This window comes from Nyctibius grandis, chromosome 5 (assembly GCF_013368605.1).
Source record: "Nyctibius grandis isolate bNycGra1 chromosome 5, bNycGra1.pri, whole genome shotgun sequence".
NCBI lineage: Eukaryota > Metazoa > Chordata > Aves > Nyctibiiformes > Nyctibiidae > Nyctibius > Nyctibius grandis.
In genome coordinates, this window is record NC_090662.1 from 3,009,999 (window position 1) to 3,029,610 (window position 19,612).

General features: G+C 41.8%; 1 protein-coding gene across 2 annotated transcripts in view; it reads left to right on the plus strand.

Annotated features, from left to right (window-relative positions):
* The first annotated feature begins 201 nt into the window (after positions 1–201).
* CHCHD3 (coiled-coil-helix-coiled-coil-helix domain containing 3) overlaps positions 202–19,612 on the plus strand; it is a 191,531-nt gene continuing 172,120 nt past the window's right edge. For both annotated transcript variants that reach the window (XM_068401584.1, XM_068401586.1), the window contains exons 1-2: positions 202–364; positions 2,616–2,703. In XM_068401584.1, coding sequence (XP_068257685.1) covers positions 281–364; positions 2,616–2,703 — 172 coding nt within the window. In that variant the 5' untranslated portion in view covers positions 202–280. The remainder of the gene's footprint in view (positions 365–2,615; positions 2,704–19,612) is intronic.

Genomic DNA, 19,612 nt, shown 5'->3' on the forward strand with positions numbered 1-19,612 from the left:
CGCGGAGCGTCCTGGGACTCGTAGTCTGCGCCCCGAGGAAGTTTAAACCCGAAAAGTTTCCGCACCCTTTCCGGGTACCTCGGGGCTCTCCAGCCGGGGTGCGCCGTTTCCATGGCTACGGCCCCAAAGCCAATAGAAGGCCGGGTTCTACGCGCTGGGGGCGGGGCGGAGCGAGCGGCGGGCCAATGAAAGGCGGCGTTGTTGCGGGGCGCGCTGGCAGCGGGGCCGGCGAGTCTCCTTGGGGCCGTCCCTGGCCGCGGCCTGGTGGCGGCGGGCGGCGATGGGCGGCGGCGGGAGCAGCACCCGGCGCGTCACCTTCGAGGCGGATGAGAATGAGAACATCACGGTGGTCAAGGGCGTGCGGGTGAGCGCGGGGCGCCCCGGGGCTTCCCCGGGGCTGGGGCTCTCGCCGGGACCCGCAGGGACACGCGGGGCCTGGCTCGCCCCGGGCTCGGCCCTTCCCGCTCCCTCTCTCGTCTGTTTGTGCCCCCGCGCTGCTGGCTCCCGGCCCTGTGGCTCCGTCCCCTCACGGGTGCTCTCCCCGCTTCCCCTCCACTCTCCCGCAGTCACCTCAACCCTTTCCCCGCTCTGCTTTTGCACTTGGGTCTTGCAGGGGACCGGCAAGAGCCGTCCGCTCGGGTGCTGGCTGGAGGCGCCTGGAGGCTGTCACCGGGGAGCCTGGGCCCCAGGCTGGTTACCGAAGACGGGTGGAGAGAGTTGTAGGAGGGATGTGTAAAGAGCAGAGCTCGCTTTGTCTTTCCCTGACCTCTACATGTGAGAGCTCCTCCCTTTCCCATATTCTGCTCCCCTACATGCCGTATATCCGACTTCCTACCTGCAGAAGCATTCCCATATTTCCCCATTTATGGCTGCTGTTGCCTATAATATACAAGAAGATAGTTTGTGACACAAGACCCTTTGAGAAGTCTTGCAGCTTAGAAATTTTTCATTGGAAGACACTGTGTAGTTCGTACCAGGCAGGATAAGAAGTGGTCTTTTATTTTTTATTACTGCTCTTAGGGAGGAGTGTTGCAGAATGAACTGTGATCGTAACTGCTAACTAAATATAGTTACTAAATATAACTATAGTTAGTAAATATGACTAAAATCATAGAATCATATCATAGAATCATGGGATGGTTTGGGTTGGAAGGGACCTTAAAGATCATCCAGTTCCAACCCCCCTGCCACAGGCAGGGACACCTTCCACCAGACCAGGTTGCTCAAGCCTCATCCAATCTGGCCTTGAACACTGCCAGGGAGGGGGCAGCCACAGCTTCTCTGGGCAACCTGGGCCAGTGTCTCACCACCCTCACAGTCAAGAATTTCTTCCTAATATCTCATCTAAAATCTCCCCTCTTTCAGTTTAAAACCGTTCCCCCTCGTCCTGTCACTCCATGCCCTTGTAAAAAGATATTAACTAAAATATAACAATAACTATATAACTAAAATAATATAAAATTAATTAAAATATTAGTATACTATTATTTTTCAGTTCTGGCCATTAAATTCTCTCAGGCAAATAGATGACAGTAATATAAGTGTTCACAGCAGAGTTCATCTGCTCTGGAACATGCTTAAATACTGGGAAGGGCTGTTCTCTAAAGTATTGTGAATCTTGAAATTTTGGGAATAAAACCTGAGTGATATTGCATGTAATAAGGAGATCTAACTTCACTAAATAAATAATGTTGGGCAAGGGGACATTCAAAAGTGGATCTGTTTACATGTGTAAAACTAATGGTGGAGTTGAGAGTTTTAGGACTGGCTTAAGAAATCTTATGCTGAGGGAATTTTATGCTTTCAGTTGTGTTCTAGGTTACAAATTTTGGTAAAACCTTTATAACACAGATTTCTGCCAGTGCGAGACATCATGCTGTAGGCTCAGTAAAGAATTTGCTAATTAAAATTAATTCTCTTGGGCAGTCAAAACAGTAGTTTAATAAGAGTTGGTGTTCAAGGAAACCAAGAGAAATTACAAATTGGGAAACAAAACCTTTCATGTCATTACTTCTTCTGTTATTTTTTTTTCTGGGGGCTACATTAGATCTGAAGGGGGGCATTACTCTTATTCCCAGTTTAATTCTGCATAAGTTGTGACTGTTTTTCTCTGTGCATGTATCAGCATTAGGATGAGCTTAGTGGCTGACTACACTTGCTGTGACCACTTGTGTTGTGCAAGTGTTTCGAGGGCTTTGTCAGGATGAAGTTCCTCCTGGGCTAAGTGCTCTGCACCTGCATGGTGTGGTATTTGGCTGTCATCCAAATAACCGAGAAAGGCAAAAAGGGTCATTAATTACAAGCAGCGTGTCAAAGGATGTTGTTTCCTTTACCGTTCCCTGTATCCCCTATTTTGTCATATTAGTTTCTTGTGTTCTCAATGATCGTGTTCAGCCTGATTGTTTGCACTCAGAGGTGAGCGCTCACCCCGCAAAAAAGGGGAAATAAAAAGTTTATTTTGCATTGTTGATAAAATTTTAGCAGCTGTCGTGTCTTATTTTAGGGCTCTCTGCTCTTTTTTTAAAGTTTTACTTCGTTTTTTGGGGAAAGAGAGGGATAATGGTGATAAAGGAGGAGATGCAGTCTGACTCTGGGTTGGGGGTTATATTTTTCAGCTCTCTGACAGTGTCATTGATCGTATGAAGGAACCATCTTCACCCAGTGGAAGACCACAGCCTCAGCACCGATCGGCATCTGGTGCAGGTACGCCCACGTTTTCTGTTTTTTAATGAGAGGAAGAAAATCAAATGTGCCTTTTCAGGGCATTGTAATGAACTCATTGCCATTTTGTAGAGGTGATTTTTTGACATTAACTTTTTTGCTCATCTCCTTTTGAAGAAGGAAGTACTTTGTAGGCTTTTAGAGGAGTTATATTACTCTTTATTTTCTCCTGACTGACATTAAAATGTAAGCCACAGGTGTTTATTACACTTGGTTTTCTAAGGTATTATCCATTGTTAAAGGCTTTTTTTTAAAAAAAAGAAAGCAAATACCTATTCCAAATATGTATTGAGTTCTGAAGTGAAAATTCTTGTGCACTTAATCAACACTGAATTTTAGTATAGTGAGCTTCTGTTGCAATATACTTAAGCAACCATTAAAAGAATAATATGCTATTTCCCTATCATGGAATAGTGGAAATAAGTTTCATACAGTTTATACAGATCGATGGCTCAAAATGATGGCTTTCTTGACTTTTTATATTTCATTATTGAGGCCTGTTCAAATGCATCAAACAGGCTTTGTGCCAGGCAGCCTGTACTCTCATTTAAAATACTTCAGCACAGTGAACACGACGTAGCTGCTGAAGGAGTGAAAATGAATGGCAGAGATTGGAACATGTGATTTGTGTTTGTTGACTGTGTGAAACCTGAAAGGTTCAAGTAAGGCTTCTTATCAGTGCTCCGAAAGTATTCATGATATCAGTATTCCCTAAGGGCCTTTTGCCTTGATACTCACAAAAAATCACACCAAAAAACTGAACACTGATTAAAAACAAGTCCTGTGGCAGTAGTGAGCCTTGCAGCAAGACTTGAATGAACAGAAAGTAGCAGCTTGCTTTCATCTGAAGCAAAATAAGTTGGTTTCCTCTTGCTTAATTGAAGGTGTCTGTGGTGTAGGTGTGTCTACCTGAGCTGGACTCCCTCTGTAGTCAGTAGAAAGAAAAAGACATTTTGGGGGACAATTATCTGGCTTATTTGAGAATTCTACTTCAGGATGAGGTGAATTGCCCTCTAGGAATTACCAGGGTGAAGAGGTGCTACGTAAGGATCTAGTGATGTCAGGCAAATCCAACACAGGATGTTTTACAAAGGTCGGGACTCCCAAACGATTCTGTTTTAGAGGTTTGTTTTTCTACTTTGTGACTAGGAAGACTGTGGCATACGGAAGACAAGGAAAATATCAGTGCTAAAAATGACTTAAACTGTCACCTGGCTTGTGAAATGTAACTTGCCCAGTGAAATTGCTTAGAATTTAATGCTTGCTTAAGTGAGGTTTGAATGGAGTAGGGCTGTAGTTTCATGTGTGGACTGCCAGATTGTCCTTTTTTCTTTTTAGATAGTAGCTTTCTCATTATGTACATTTATTTTGCTGTGCTGAAGAAATTATTCTAGGTAAAGGATTTATATGAAATAATATTGCACATCCTACCTACTTTCATGGCAGTGCTTACTCCTTTTTCATCCTTAAACCTGAGTTTTGGAAATACTCTTGTGAATAAGCGTCTGTGATTTTTGGGATGCAGTGACTAGAGATGAAGGCTGTAATACCTCAGTAATTCTTTGCTAATTCACCATATGTACATATCTTGATCCTTTATTTTGTTTCTCTTTGTGTGTTGGAAATAGTGCATTTTATTTTTTAATTTTTATTTATTGAAAGGCTTAATGACTTGCTTGACCCTTTGCAAGCTTGGGAAACCTTATGCGTATTTTTGCTTTAAGAACTAATGATTTAGGTGAAGTGCTTGTATTTCCCCAGGAAAGTATAATCAGTGTTATACCTCAGTTGCCAAAATGATTTGTGTTTAAGAGGATTAGATTATACTTAAGTACATGTTACCATACCACGCATTCCTCTTTCATTGAATGTTTTTTGACGAAGAATTACGACCTATCGAATTTCTTTGATGCTGTCAGTCAACCTGTTTGTTTATTTTGTAGCTACATCTTATCAGAGTCTGCATTTGTCTGATAAGGTGTCATTACAGGAAGGGCACTCGCTTCAAAGCTAATGCTCTGATCACTTAACGTGGAACTACTCTCTGTTGATGGCTGTGGGGGCTGGATCCCAAACATGGGCATCTTCAACCCAGAATCACACAGAATCAATCAGGTTGGAAGAGCCCTCTGGGATCATCGAGTCCAACCATTGCCCTGACACCACCATGGCAACTAGACCATGGCACTAAGTGCCATGTCCAGTCTTTTCTTAAACACCTCCAGAGATGGTGACTCCACCACCTCCCTGGGCAGCCCCTTCCAATGGCTAATGACCCTTTCTGAGAAGAAAAATCTTCCTTCTGTCATGCAGCAGTGCTGGGGCTTGGTTTCTTGGTAAAGCCTCTTGCACCATTCATGAGAGACCTCCAGGCAGCTCCTCCCCTCCTGTTTATGAATCAGGTGATAGTGACTTGTTTTTCTGAGTGGATCACTCACTGCTTCTGAAGAGAGTTTTCCAAGGATGGTGGTGTTTGGAGGCTGGCTCTGGCTTTTGGATTACCATCTGGTCAACTTGACAGTTTGTTCACTTGCATTTATATCCTTATATATTCTAGACAAATATCACTTTACTACAAAAATAAAAAAGATGTCTAGAGGGAAAAACATTAGAGCTATTAGAAACAGCCCTTTCTTTAAGTCAAGTCTTTGATAGCTTGTGGTGGAGGAATAATGGATTACATTACATGTAAGAATGTGTATCTTGTTGCTTGCCAATACATGGTGAATTTATTGACTTCAGTTTGGGGTTTGAAGAATGAAATTACATACACTTACAATGAAATCTGACATCTAAATACTACGTCTTAAAGCATCCTAGCTTGCTTGGATCATTTTTCTACTTCTGAGTAATATTAAATGCACTAAAATATTTAACAAGTGTAAAATCTTTAAAGTATGTCTGTAATTCCTAAAGCAATATTGATGAAAAGTAATTTGGTCAGACTTTTTTTTTTTTTTCCTGAGAGTGTATTATACCTAAAGCTTTAGTCATAACAGACAAAGGGAATGGTTTAATTCATTTTAGCTTAGTGGATATCTGAAAAGCTAATAGTCTATTATGGAAAAAAAAGAAGAAAAGCTTAAACTATCAAGAATCTCTGCATGTCAGACAGCCATTTTTTTCCCCTTTGCAGAAACAGATTACAGTGAGGACACAGAGGATTTTTCTCTTTTTTTTTTTTAACTGTATTATTTGTTATTGTTACTATACTCTCTTCATGAAAAGAAAGCAGTAAAGGAGCAGTGTCATAAAGTACTGTGTATTGTGTAGGTGTGTAATAAAGTGAGCACTGCTGATGCCTCCTCACAAATTGGGTTAGACCTGGCATGTTTTCAGTGGAGAAAAAGATATTTTTTAGCTTGTTTGAGTGGAATGATGCCTTTTAATTGTGTATTCTGTGTTGGTATCTGTCTTTTGGTGGAGTTTCAGTGGCCCAAGGTATCTTTTCTCAGTCAGAAACATATAAGGAAGTATTGTTGAGATGTATAGGAATGCGTATTTGAAGAATTAGATTCTAGTTGGAGATGCAACCAGGATTTAACTGAACTTCAGGAGCAGAAACTTCAGCTTATGAAGAGAGCTAGTCAGTGGGATCCCATGGGAGGCATCTCTGAGGGATAAACTCGGGAAAGCTGTGAGGTCCTTAAGGACAACCTCTTCCTAGTGCAAGAATGGTCCATTCCAGTACTCAGGAAAATTGATGTCTTGGGAGGCTGGTCTGCTTAAACAGGGAGCTCATGATAGAGCTTTAGTGTAAAAATGAGGTCAGCAGGAGGTGGAAGCAGAGATGGGCTATAAAATGGGTGGATTTGTGGATGAGGGGAGGGCAGTAAGTGTCGTGTACCTCAACTTCAGTAAGCTGTTCAACACTTTCTCCTGATGTTCTTATATCCAAGTTAGGATGTTGCAGTGTGGATGATTGGACAACAAGTTAGGTTAAAAAACCTGGTTGGATGGTCAGAGGATTGTGGATAATGGGTCATACTCTACCTGGAGGCTGGTATCATGTGGGGTTTTGCAAGAGTTTGTCCTATTTAACAGCTTTATTGATGTCCTGGAGGAGGAGGTGGAGTACCTTCTCCTCCATTCAGATCATTCCAAACTGGATAGACACAGTCAATGTGCTCAAGAGCAAGGCTGCTATCCAGAGGGACCTAGACTGGCTGGAGGAATGAGCCAGCTGGAACCTCAAGAAATTCAACAAGGACAAATGCAAAGTCCTGCACTGAGGAAGGAGCAACCCCTTGCCACAGTGCAGGCTGGGGCTTGCCTGTCTGGGGAGTAACTCTGCTGAGAAGGAGCTGAGCACCCTGGCAGGCAGCATGGTGTATGTAAGCCAGCTTTGTCCCTGGGTGGCAAAGAAGGCTCAGAGCATCCTGGACTGTATGAACAGGCTGGCAACAGGCTTCTCATGGCGATGCATCATATGAGGGCAAGAGACAGTGGATGTTGAAGCAGGAGAGGTTCAGAGTGGCAATAAGGAAAAAACTTTATCCTGATGAGACCAGTCAGGCATTGGAAGAGGTTTCTCAGTGAAGCTCTGCAGTCTACATCCCTGGAGGCTTTCAAGATGTGAGTGAATAAATCCCTGAGCAATCTGCTCTGATCCCAAGGCTGACCCTGGTTTGAGCAGAGAGTTTGAGAAAATGACTTCCTGAGGCCCCTTCCAACCTGATTATTCTGTGATCCTGTGATTTGGTGGTAGGGTGTGAAAATGAGTTTGCTAAGTGCCACAGAGCATTTTTCATCCTTATAATGTGAGAAGGGACCATGATGACCACCTGGTCTGGTCTCTTGCAATGTGCAGCCCAAGAAAATGTGGCTGAGAACTTTTACACTGCAGTCATTGCTCTTGTTCCTTGTCTGGCTTTTAGGAAGTTTTTTTTTAAATTTATTTGTTATTGTATTTGAAGAACTGCAGCATGTACCACTGGTACTAGTAACTGTGGATAGTCAGATGCTGCATGAAAAATGTAAAACTGGAATACCTCATGATAAATGTTGTGGGAGGCTCTGCATTATTGCTTGTAACTCTGAATTGTTTTGTATTTTCACTTTTTATGAGTATGTGGAAGTTCACAGAGTTTGGCTAAATTTATACCAGGTAAGCAAAAGTCCTCTGCAAATAAATCCCATTAGTTCTGTGCCCTTTAAGGTATTAGTTGTTTTTCATCTACCTTTTTGTTGCTACAACACTTTTTCTCTGCGTAAACTGAAACATGAAGTAAAATGACATTTCTGTGATTTTTATTTTGTGTAAATTATCTTATTTTTAGAAAAGGAAGGAAAACTGAGCCTTAGCAAGACATTTTGGTGTATGGGTTTCCCTGCTGTTTGTCTTGTTGTGAGACACCATAAGTCTCAGGCAGTTCCTTTCAGCCACTGCCATGGATTTGCAACCTTTCTTCCTGCAGCAGCAACCAGGAGAGCTTGATCTCTCTGTTTGGTAATGTTTTCTTTGCCCTCCTCTAGGTACAGTCCTGTGTATTCTTCAGAAGGAGGTTTTAAACTTAACTGGTACCAAAAACCTCCATGTTGTAATTCAAGTAGGAGTCCCCAGTCAACAAATGGAGCTGGTCTGTGGACCACTGGTAGCCTGGAGTGCCATGATTTGCATCTTACAGAAGAATATTGGGTTTGTTTTTAATGGTATACTTATGGTTTAGTTTTGATTTCCCTCATACCTGTGGTGGGTAAAAAAAGGTTTTTCAAAGGAATGCAGAGATATCTGTAAGAAATATTGATGACTTGTGATAGGCTTTTGGTCTGAAAACCTTGGAAGCCTCTAATGCAGCTGTGATGGCAAGAGTACTCCTTTAAGTACTTAAAGGGAGCCTGTAAGAAAGATGGGGACAAACTTTTTAGCAAGGCCTGTAGTGACAGGACAAGGGGTAATGGTTTTAAACTGAAAGAGGGTAGATTTAGACTAGATATGAAGAAGGAATTTTTTACAATGAGGGTGGTGAAACACTGGCACAGGTTGCCCAGGGAGATGGTAGATGCCCCATCGCTGGAAACATTCAAGGTCAGGTTGGACGGGGCTCTGAGCAACCTGATCTAGTTGAAGATGTCCCTGCTCATTGCAGGGGGTTGAACTAGATGGCCTTTAAAGGTCCCTTCCAACCCAACCCATTCTATGAGTCTATGATTACATTCCAAAGAATATTTGGCAGTTTTGTTGAGTAAGGTTCATCCTACTGCTCTTGATGAAGGAAGTAGATGTATGGTACAATCTTGTAGAGAAAGGGCAGTGTCATCAGAAGCTTCTGACACCCAGGCAATAGCCTGCTCAGGGTATATGTTTTTTGATCTAAATTTGAGCAAGCCATCTTGGGTATTCTTGCACACATGATGCTGCAGTGCTTACTCCTGCTCTCCTGTGCCTTGCTATATTCACTTAGTTGTCACCGAGTTTCTTGGAGATAACTTTATTTTCTGTGATGTGTATTGATATTCTTTGGGTTAAAGGTTTGCTATTGATGGAAGTATTTTATTATCAAAAGGTGAAGCGTCTTGTAACTCACTAGACTGCTAAAGATGCCAAAGTTTTAATGCTGTCACTGTAACACAAATCTTTAGTTGAGCTTGACATTCATGTCACTGGGTTGCAGGAGTATAGGGAAGATAGAATTGTGCATGAGAGGTGAAGGAAGTACTGCATAAATTAAAGTCCTCACTGTCTGTGTGACATGCAAGGTGTTCTGTGAACACTTTCAGGTGGATGGGTATGTCCTTGTAAAATGGTACTGAGATTGGAAGGAAAAACTAGCAAATACTGCAACTTGTACATCTGTTTTTTTTTTCTTCTAGTTCCTAGTAATTTGGACTTCAGGGCTGTGGAAGGGCTTAGATCTTGCACTCTGTGTCCTTGAAGTACAGTATTAATGTCATCAAAAAGATGGTGTGTTATTAATGGAGGGTTGGGTAGATGTGATGAGAATGTTAGAGAAGGCAAAAAGCCCTAATTTAATTGTTTAAAAGGCTTGGATTGTTAAATATGGAAAAGGTACATAACTGTATAAGAGGAACATCTAGAACCTTACGAATGCTCGTCTTGCTTATGAACAGAAATTTTTTAAGGTATGAATGAAAAAGCCTGGATGTGCCTGGGGTGCTCCCTTGTACTATATTCCCAACGTTTGTCCAATTCAAATGTAGTGTTTTGATTCTTCACTGAAGTACTGTCTTTGAGATGTCATCAAGACTGGGCTGCCTACTTCAATTGTGTTTCGAGAGCTGAAACATCCTGTGGAGCAACAGACATTTTAAACGAATGTCCAAAGGTAGAACAAGAATGAATGGCAAAAGGTGTTGGAACTTCTCATGCAAATGTCGTATATTTAAGGCTGTAGTCTGATGTTACAACTAACCTCATCTAATGGTCTCACGTCTGATAATGTATCAGAAATGGAAGTGATTGTCCCTCTGTACTCAGCACTGGTGAGGCCACACCTCGAATGCTGTGTTCAGCTTTGGACCCCTCACTACAAGAAAGACCTTGAGGTGCTGGAGCCAGTCCAGAGAAGGCCAACGAAGGTGGTGAAGGGTCTGGAGCACAAGTGTGATGGGGAGCAGCTGAGGGAGCTGGAGGTGTTTAGTCTGGAGAAAAGGAGGCTGAGGGGAGACCTTCTTGCTCTCTACAACTGCCTGAAAGGAGGGTGTAGCAAGGTGGGGTCAGTCTCTTCTCCCAAGTAACAAGTGATAGGACGAGAGGGAACGGCCTCAAATTGCACCAGGAGAGGTTTAGATTGGAGATCAGGGACAATTCCTTCACAGAAAGGGTTGTCAAGCACTGGAACAGGCTGCCCAGGGCAGTGGTGGAGTCCCCATCCCTGGAGGGATGTAAAAGCCGTGTAGATGTGGTGCTGAGGGACATGGGTTAGTGGTGGGCTTGGCAGTGCTGGGTTAACGGTTAGACTTGATGATCTTAAAGGTCCTTTCCAATCAAAACAATTTATGATTCTATGTCTGTCCCTGTAATAAATTAGTGTCCAGTGCTCTAAACCATCCGGAAACAGCCTATGAGAAGAGTTTGGTACCAGCTTAGCTCCCTTGGTTGAACCTTGTGTGTTCAGAGGCCGGAAGCAGGAGCACACACAAGAGCAATAGTGTCACTTTCCCTTTTTGGTGACAACCACCCTTTGGAACAGCTTTGCAGGTTATGTTCAACGTAAGTTTTTCAATCAGTTGCTGAAGCAACTTCACCATCAGTCGTTGAAGTGCCAGTGCTAGTGGAAGTGAGTAAGCTTGATCATGCAATTAATGGAGCTGGAGAGCGCAGGCCTGGCTCAACTGGTCTGGACTGTATCCTCAGAAGGAGAGTGTTGCGAGATGAAGTGATCCTCAAGCTTTCATGGAGTAGAATTATTTTTTTCCCTAATAGTGAAATAATATTTTATGCTGTTCAAGGAAAGATTTAACTTCTTTAAACAAAAAGAGCTTTTACAGGTATATTAGTAATAACAATTAAAAAAAGCCAACCCAACCAACTTCCTGAAAAACCTTATTTATATCTCAGTGTAGTAAGGGGTGCATGAAATACATACTCTTAAATATGCTCCAAGAAATCACATAATCCTAGAATCGATGAGGTTGGAAGAGACCTCTGGGATCGAGTCCCACCACTGCCCTGACACCACCATGTCAACTAGACCAGGGCACTAAGTGCCATGTCCAGTCTTGTCTTAAACACCTCCAGAGATGGTAACTCCACCACCTCCCTGGGCAGCCCCTTCCAATGGCTAATGACCCTTTCTGAGAAGAAATGCTTCCTAATGTCCAACCTGAACCTCCCCTGGTGAAGCTTGAGGCTATGTCCTCTTGTCCTGTTGCTAGTTGCCTGGGAGAAGAGGCCGACTCCCACTTCACTACAACCTCCCTTCAGGTAGTTGTAGACTGCACTAAGGTCACCTCTGAGCCTCCTCTTCTCCAGGCTAAACAACCCCAGCTCCCTCAGCTGTTCCTCGTAGGTCAGACCCTTCCCCAGCTTGGTCGCCCTCCTCTGGACTCGCTCCAACACCTCAACATCTTTCTTGCAGTGCGGGGCCCAGAACTGGACACAGGATTCAAGGTGCGGCCTCACCACTACAGAGTACAGAGGGACGATCACTTCCCTAGACCGGCTGGCTACACTATTCCTAATAGAGGCCAGGATGCCATTGGCCGCCTTGGCCACCTGGGCACACTGCTGGCTCATGTTCAGCCGGCTGTCGATCAGCACCCCCAGGTCTCTTTCTAACCACTCTTCCACCAGCCTGTAGCGCTGCATGGGGTTGTTGTGGCCCAAGTGTAAGACCCGGCACTTGTTCTTGTTGAACCTCACGCCGTTGGTCTCAGCCCATCTATCCAACCTGTCCAGATCCCTCTGTAGGGCCTTCCTACCCTCCAGCAGATTGACACTGCCACCCAGCTTGGTGTCATCTGCGAATTTGCTGAGGGTGCACTCTATCCCTACGTCTAGATCATCTATAAAGATATTGAATTCCCATCACCCCTCTCTCTTCCTGCTCCTGCTATTGCTTTACAACACTGAACAACAACAAATAAAGGGAACTAAAGAAATGAATTCTGAACCTTTCAAGTGTTGTGCAAATGGAGGAATTATGTTTTTGAGAGCTTGTGGGATTGTGTTGTGTGTTTTTTCTTTTTTCTCCCTACATGAGGGTCAGGGTGAGAAAGCCAATACATCCCATGAATATTGTCAAATATTAGGTGGGCATTTGATTGATTTACTTAGAGCTTCTCATTTTACAACTGGTAGAGAACTTGTGTTATTCCAAATTAAATTTAAAGGAAGAGCACTCCATGTGTCAGGTCCTGTCCTACTCCTATGTGTAAGTAACTAGGGCTCAGGCTGAGGTAGACTCACTGCAATGACAGTTAGCTGCTTTTATAGTTTTTTTTCTTTTACAAACAGTTTTCTGTGTGTGGTGGTTTTTGCAGATAGGCAGAATTTATCTTTTCATGGGCATTCATTTACAAGTGTCATCTTTGTTTTTATAGCTTCTTAGAAGCAGGTAATTCTTAGGTACCGCATACTGTGTGCTTTTTGGTCTCAAGTGGATTTGTCGAAATTAAATTTCATGCTTTTCTGCTTAAGGCTGCATGTGCTCTATTAGGGTTTACTGAGTGCAGACGTTCGCTCTAAAAAATCTTTTGGAGTAGCTGTGCGGTACATGTATAAAGCAATTTTTGTCATAGCTAGTGTGACAAGCGTATCCAGAGTATTTGCTTAGAAATGGCTTGCGAGTTAAGTTAGAACCACCTGCTTTTTGCTGTGGAAGCACAAGATTTGTGCATGCTAAAACACGATCTTTCAGTAGTTAGCAGAAAATCATGTTGAAAAACAACTGTTGGTGGCTGGCATGTGATTCTTGCATTAATTTCTAGTGCTGTAGCGAGCTTAAGAAAGCCAAGGAAACTGTCTCTAAAAACATAAAGAAAAAATTAACCTGGGATAAAGAGATTGTGCACAGTTCAGAGAGCCCTTTGCAAAACAGCGTGTAATAATGAGTTTTAAGGACTAAACAGTTATGCATTTGTGCATGGAATTGGTGCCATTGCCTTTTACTAGTACTGGATTGTTTTGTAGTTAAATCCTTGCAAAGTTTTAGACCTTTGAGCGTAGATAGTCGGAGCTTAGCCATAGGCTGAACTTTTTGCAAATGCAGCCAGTTTATCACATGTTTTTGAGGCAGACTTGGGGAAAGAGTTTGGGGTTTTTTGGGGTTTGGTTTCTTTATGTTAGAATTAAATAAAAATCTCTCTGTCAACATGCTTTTTTTCTTTTCTTTCCTTTCATTTTTCCTTAATTATCCATTAGAAATCAGAAGTTGACAGAAGATGATGCCTGTTTGGGACACATTTGTTGCAGTCCTTGTTAGAAATCTCCCATGTATGTTCTTGCAGAAATCAGACTTCACACATACTCAAGTTCTTGGTTCATATTGAGAATTAAATGTGCTGAAGATTGCCAGTAGCAGGCATTGAACTATTTAGTATTTCCTCTGACATTTCAGCCTTTGGCTTGTCTAGTCTGTGCTGTATCTGGGCACCAGAATAAAACCCACCTATTTCTCCTTTGTCCTTCAGAGAGCTTCATGGGATTATAGGTCAAAAAGACCAGATAGCTGCCTAAGATAAAAGGAATGTAATTTAAAGGATTGTTAGAATAGAAGTCATTTGGAGTAGTTTGAATGATTTTGCTATCTTAAATAAAATAAAAAATATTGATCACTTTAATGAAGTAAAACCAATGACTAAATTAGAACTGTTTGCTTTCACAAGTATTAGTCTTGATAGCACTATGCAAGGAAATTGTCGTTCTGCTATGTAGCATCTTCTCTGGTTTTGTAGTCAAATATATTGTTATCCAAATTATCTTTCCACTGACTACAACTTCCAGTAAAATAAAAAGTGCGGGACTGCTCTAAGGTGAGAATGTATCAAAATATGTCTAAACCAAGTCTCCAATGAACCAGTAAGAGATTGTTGTACAGGACAAGGAGACCTCCAAGTAATAAAATCTTGTGCTTTTAATAGTAAATGCTACTTTTCTTTCCATCACAATTTATTTACCAGTTTGAGAATATTCAGTGTGATACTAAAGAATACTTTAAATGTGTGGTTTATCGCTTTAAGATGAAAAGCTTTGTTTTATTCTTTCTTCTTCAGGCTGCAGTGAATTGTTAGTAAAACTCTTGATCACTTGTCAGATCAGGCAGGTTAAGTATATTGTGCAGTGCTCCTTGAAAGCTTTGTACTTGTCATTTTTTAGTTAAACAGGAGGTAACCACTTAGAGATTTCTGTGCTGCTTCCTCAGGGGACCAGTATGCAGTTTCAGCTACTGCTACAATTTTTTTTGTCCAAGACTGGTTTAAATGTGTACGGAACTCCTTGATTTTCAATGATCTCATGTTAAGAAATATTAGTAAAGTTTTGGGGAACACCAGACTGAAAATTGCAGTTTTCAGATATTACTACCTTTTTTTTTGAAATCTCAATTTAAAAAAGTGAGGAAGGACATCCTTTCTTCCCTTTGCTTGCAAGGTTTGTTGTGTACCGCTGACAATGCTTCCTGAAGGCAGTTTATCTGATTCTCATTTTTAGCTTCATTAACCGTGTTTGATTTCACTTAATGTTAATCATGTGAAAAATAAGCATCTAATTTAAGCTAGTCTTTTAAGCTAAGGGTGAGATATGGTGGTTCATCCCATCCTGTGAAAGGCTTCTATTTCTCCTTAATCTCTGGAGCTTTAAACAGAAAGAGCTGAGATCCAGTGGTTCATTTAAGATACTTGACTTTTTTTTTCTTTTTCCTTTTTTTTTGGTGAGAAGGAGGCAGCTTATAGTAAGAGAAAGGACTCAATTATCCCTGGTGTTACTAAGTGACATTTCTCAATGTGGGAGATGGCACTAAGTATTCTGCAATTTAAGTAGAAAAAGTGATATCTGCAGAAATTGGTAGAAAGAATTAATAAGGGCAGTGATTATGTAGAAGAGTGACTTCAATGCTAATCAGAAACCTAAGGAAAGTAATTTTTAGAGAAGCAGCACTGGATATCACATCACTTTGTCAACTAAATTTGGACTGAGGACCGATCTCCTGCTTCTGTGCCAGTCTGTCTGTTGAAGAGATTGCTGAACCTGCTCCTTTTAATCTGCTCTGTCATTTGCAGAGAAGAGGAAAGAATGTTTTACTCGAAGAAAAAGTGAACCTCATAGACTTCTGAATTAACTGGAAACATTTTTGCTGACAGTGGGATTATTCTTTCTCCTGAGGATTTTTGTATCTGACCTCTTACCCGCTAGAACAGCCTCTTTCTTTTTCCTTAGACCTTTTATTAAATTCCTGAATTCACTTTCTCGTATTTGAGATGCTACTAGCTCTTGCATTTCCTATTCATGCTGGGTTAATGTGCTACTTGGTGACTTACTCAAGGCAGTTTATTCCTAGAATGGGATCGGAGCTGCTTGTTTTTGGCAATACTGCTACTCACTACATACTTCTGTAGTATCTTGTTTTTCTTACTGCGAACAACTTATAACACTAAAAAGCTATCAGTGATGGAGATGGTATTACATATTATATCAGTTTAGAGACCAGTCGTTTGAAAAAGTTGTTTCTGTTAGCAGATCTCATCACCCGTTATTACAAATGTGTTAGATTATTGTTGTTGCGAGAATTTTAAACACTTCAGCATTTGTCCTTTATTTTTATATAATTTCTGAATAATGAAAATAGTCATAAGCATCATAGTTTCATATTGTTTACAATCAGTTTTCTGTTATTACAAGCACTAATACAGTGCTAAATACAGTGCTGAAAACAATTCAGTTACCACATTTCAAAGCTGACAATACTGTAGCTGTCTGCTGACAATGAAATGCAAAGCCAGTTTTGCTGAAGTTGAAGGAAGACACATTACAATGCTTTGTAAGTCCACTTTCCTCGACAGAAACATATCCTTGCTCCTGTGCAAGGAGTGTAAGAGCCCTTGGTGCATGGATTTGAAAGGCATGCGTTGGCTATTCCTAATCTGACTTCTTGTGTCCTGCTATTCATATTACATGAAATAAGTCTTCTGTCACTTTGTTACTAAAACTTGACTTTCAGATTATTCTCCAGAATAAACATGCTGCTGTGTGGGATGTAGGAAACTGGAAACTTTATCCTCAAGACAAGAAAATACTTATGGATTCTCCTGCATTGCTCTTTCTAAGTCAGTCATTCTCATTTACAGGACCTTGTTACAAATGCTGTTTGAGACCTTTTCCTTGTATCCTTCTCGAGTCGGCAGCGGTGAGACTGAATGTGCTCTAGTTTGCATCTGAGCTGAAGAAACGAATTCTGGAATTACTGTTTTCTCTGCACTGATACAAAACATCCGTGTATCAGCCTGTTATAACTTGAATGAATAAACAGGAGATTAGATTTGAGCGTGCCACAACAGTTGTTAAAGATCCACTTATTTATCACTGCAGGCTTCTTTGTACCTAATTTTAGGTGAAGTGATTGCTTTCAGACGTGCACAGCTTCAGTGCCCATGTCATCAATAAATAAAATCATGACTTGATATGGAGATGGTTACACTTTTTTTTGCCGAATAGTCAGCTTCTACTGGAAAATTTTTAGTCCTTTTAAAATTTAGCACCAAGTTGTTAATTGCTTTAAATGTGCAAAGTAAAATTTTGGCATCTTGATTTATGTTTCCATGCAACTCCAACCACTGAGAAATCTGGTTAATGGGATCAGCAGATGTATTGATGAGCGTTATCTTTGGGTGAAACACTGTTTGTTTTTCTTTTCTTTCATTAACCTTTATGTGTAAAGACACACTTCCACTGCTTGTTTTTTCAGTGTCATTGCATTATAGCCTCTTGTATAATTTGTTTTTATCTTCCCTCTTTCTCAGAATAACTTTCAAAGTTATTAATCAGTTTTATCCAGACTAATTGGAGAGGTAGATTTCTCAAGCATAATTAATTTGTTTACATGTTTTCTGAAAATTTGCAAATGAATTGGTGAAAATGGTGCTACTGCAGTTTGCTGATATGATTATTCACCAGTGTTATGTGTCACAGATTGTCTTCTTACTCTTGAACTGATTTGCAAAGTGAAAATAACTACTGGTGAGAAAGGAAAGATGGTTTGATGATAGGGTTGAGCTTGGAGGAGGTAATCACAGAATCGTCTTGGTTGGAAAGGACCTTTAAGATCATCAAGTTCAACCATTAACCTAACACTGCCAAGTCAACCACTAAAAAATATCCCTAAGCACCACATCTACTAGTCTTTTAAATCCCTCCAGGGATGCTGACTCCACCACTGCCCTGGGCAGCCTGTTCCACTACTTGACAACCCTTTCCATGAAGAAATTGTCTCTGATCTCCAATGTAAACCTCCCCTGGCACAACTTGAGGCCGTTTCCTCTCATTCTATCGCTTGTTACCTGGGAGAAGAGACTAACACCCTCCTCGCTACACCCTCCCTTCAGGTAGTTGTAGAGAGCGAGAAGGTCTCCCCTCAGCCTCCTTTTCTGCAGGCTAAACCCCCCCAGGTCCCTCAGCCGCTCCTCATCACACTTGTGCTCCAGACCCTTTACCACCTTCGTTGCCCTTCTCTGGACTCGCTCCAGCACCTCAAGGTCTTTCTTGTAGTGAGGGGCCCAAAACTGAACACAGGATTTGAGGTGCGGCCTCACCAGTGCTGAGTACAGGGGGTCCATCCCTGCCCTAGTCCTGCTGGCCACACTAGTGCTGATACAAGCCAGGATGCTGGTGGCCTTCTTGGCCACCTGGGCACACTGCTGGCTCATATTCAGCTAACCATCACCCAACACCCCCAGGTCCTTTTCCACCAGGCACTTTCCAGCCACTCTTCCCCCAGCCTGTAGCGGTGCGTGGGGTTGTTGATACATGGAGACTTGCAGCAAGAGCTTCTGCAGCTGTACCTGATGCATGTAAGCGTTACTTAGGTTGGAAAAGACCCCGAAGATCATAGTGTCCAAACGCAGAAAGGCAGAGCCAGGAGGATCCTGGAGAGTTAAAAGAGTGTGGAAAAGCCTATGTATCAGTGAGCATGGGGGATTTGGGAGAGCTTGGGAAGGGGGGAGCTGCTTTGGGGCAATGCAGGCAAATAGGCCAGACTAGGTTTTGGCAGGCCCTGGGGCTAGTGATTGTGCTGCTGTTCCTGGCATGCTTCCTGATGCTTGGCTGCCACACGTGTGTGAAATTCAGCAGCTGAAGGGAAGGAACTGGATGCAGAAAGTCACCATTCTTTGAGGACAGCAGTGGAATAGGACTAACAAGCAGTTGCTCCCTTCTTTAGTAAAATTCAAAGGTAACTTTTAAAATTTGACATGTCTTGTGATTGCTTTAAGTAACAGAGTAGTTGCAAATTAGTGGTGGATGCAAGTTTTGGTGTGTGATGATATTAGTACAGGTTGGTCATTTGGAACCACAGTTTTCCATTATTACCTCCAGCATGACCCCTTGGGAGGCTGGGAGATGGGTGAATTATGCCCTACTACAGGGCAGACAGGCCAGGCTCTCCTATAGAATGTTGTGCTGCTGATCACTCAATACCAGTGTGCTGGTGGGCAGTCACTGTGTGCATAACTCCGGGCCAGCCATAAAATTCACCTTCTTTCTTCAAATAGTACAGTGACATGACAGAAGGTTGCTTTATTGTCTATATAAGAGGAATAGCACCCAAATCCACAAGAAGCCAGGTTATCATTCATTTATTTGCTCATGGGGAGGAAAATATTGTTGGTTTTTAATTTTGCAAAGCAAAGAATTTCCTTTGGCGTTTGGAGCTGTGAGCATGCAGCTGGCTTTGGATATAGCGTGAGCAGTAGTAAAGGGGTTCAATGTCAGAAGGCTGCTGAAGCATCATCATGAAGCGATATCCTCCAGCAAATACCAGTCTCTGATTATCTTTCTTTATGTTTATTTGCCTTTTCTCTTGCTCCTGATTGATTGTTCAGATTGGTTTGCTGTGAAAGGACAGGCTCTATCATATGGCATAAGATCATTTAAAGTTACCAATATGTGAGTGTGAATGAAGCACAAAATTTCACTTTAAATTGAAAAGTTAGGTGAATAGAAATTCATATTTTGCAAACATTTATTTATAAAAAAAAAAAGGGGGATGTAGTTCCTTATAAGTGTGTACAGTCATTTGTACTGTGTGTATGGAATGCACAATGTCAGAAAACAACATTATTTTTTATCCTATTACTTGTTCGTGTTAACTCATCCCATTCAGTCACTCCTTAGAAGTCTTCATTTACCTTCTTTGGGTAGCAAGGCCCATTCCCTATGCTTTGAACCACTTTTACGTAAAAGCAGGGCCCTCTGCCCCACAAACAGTCATCACGTGGA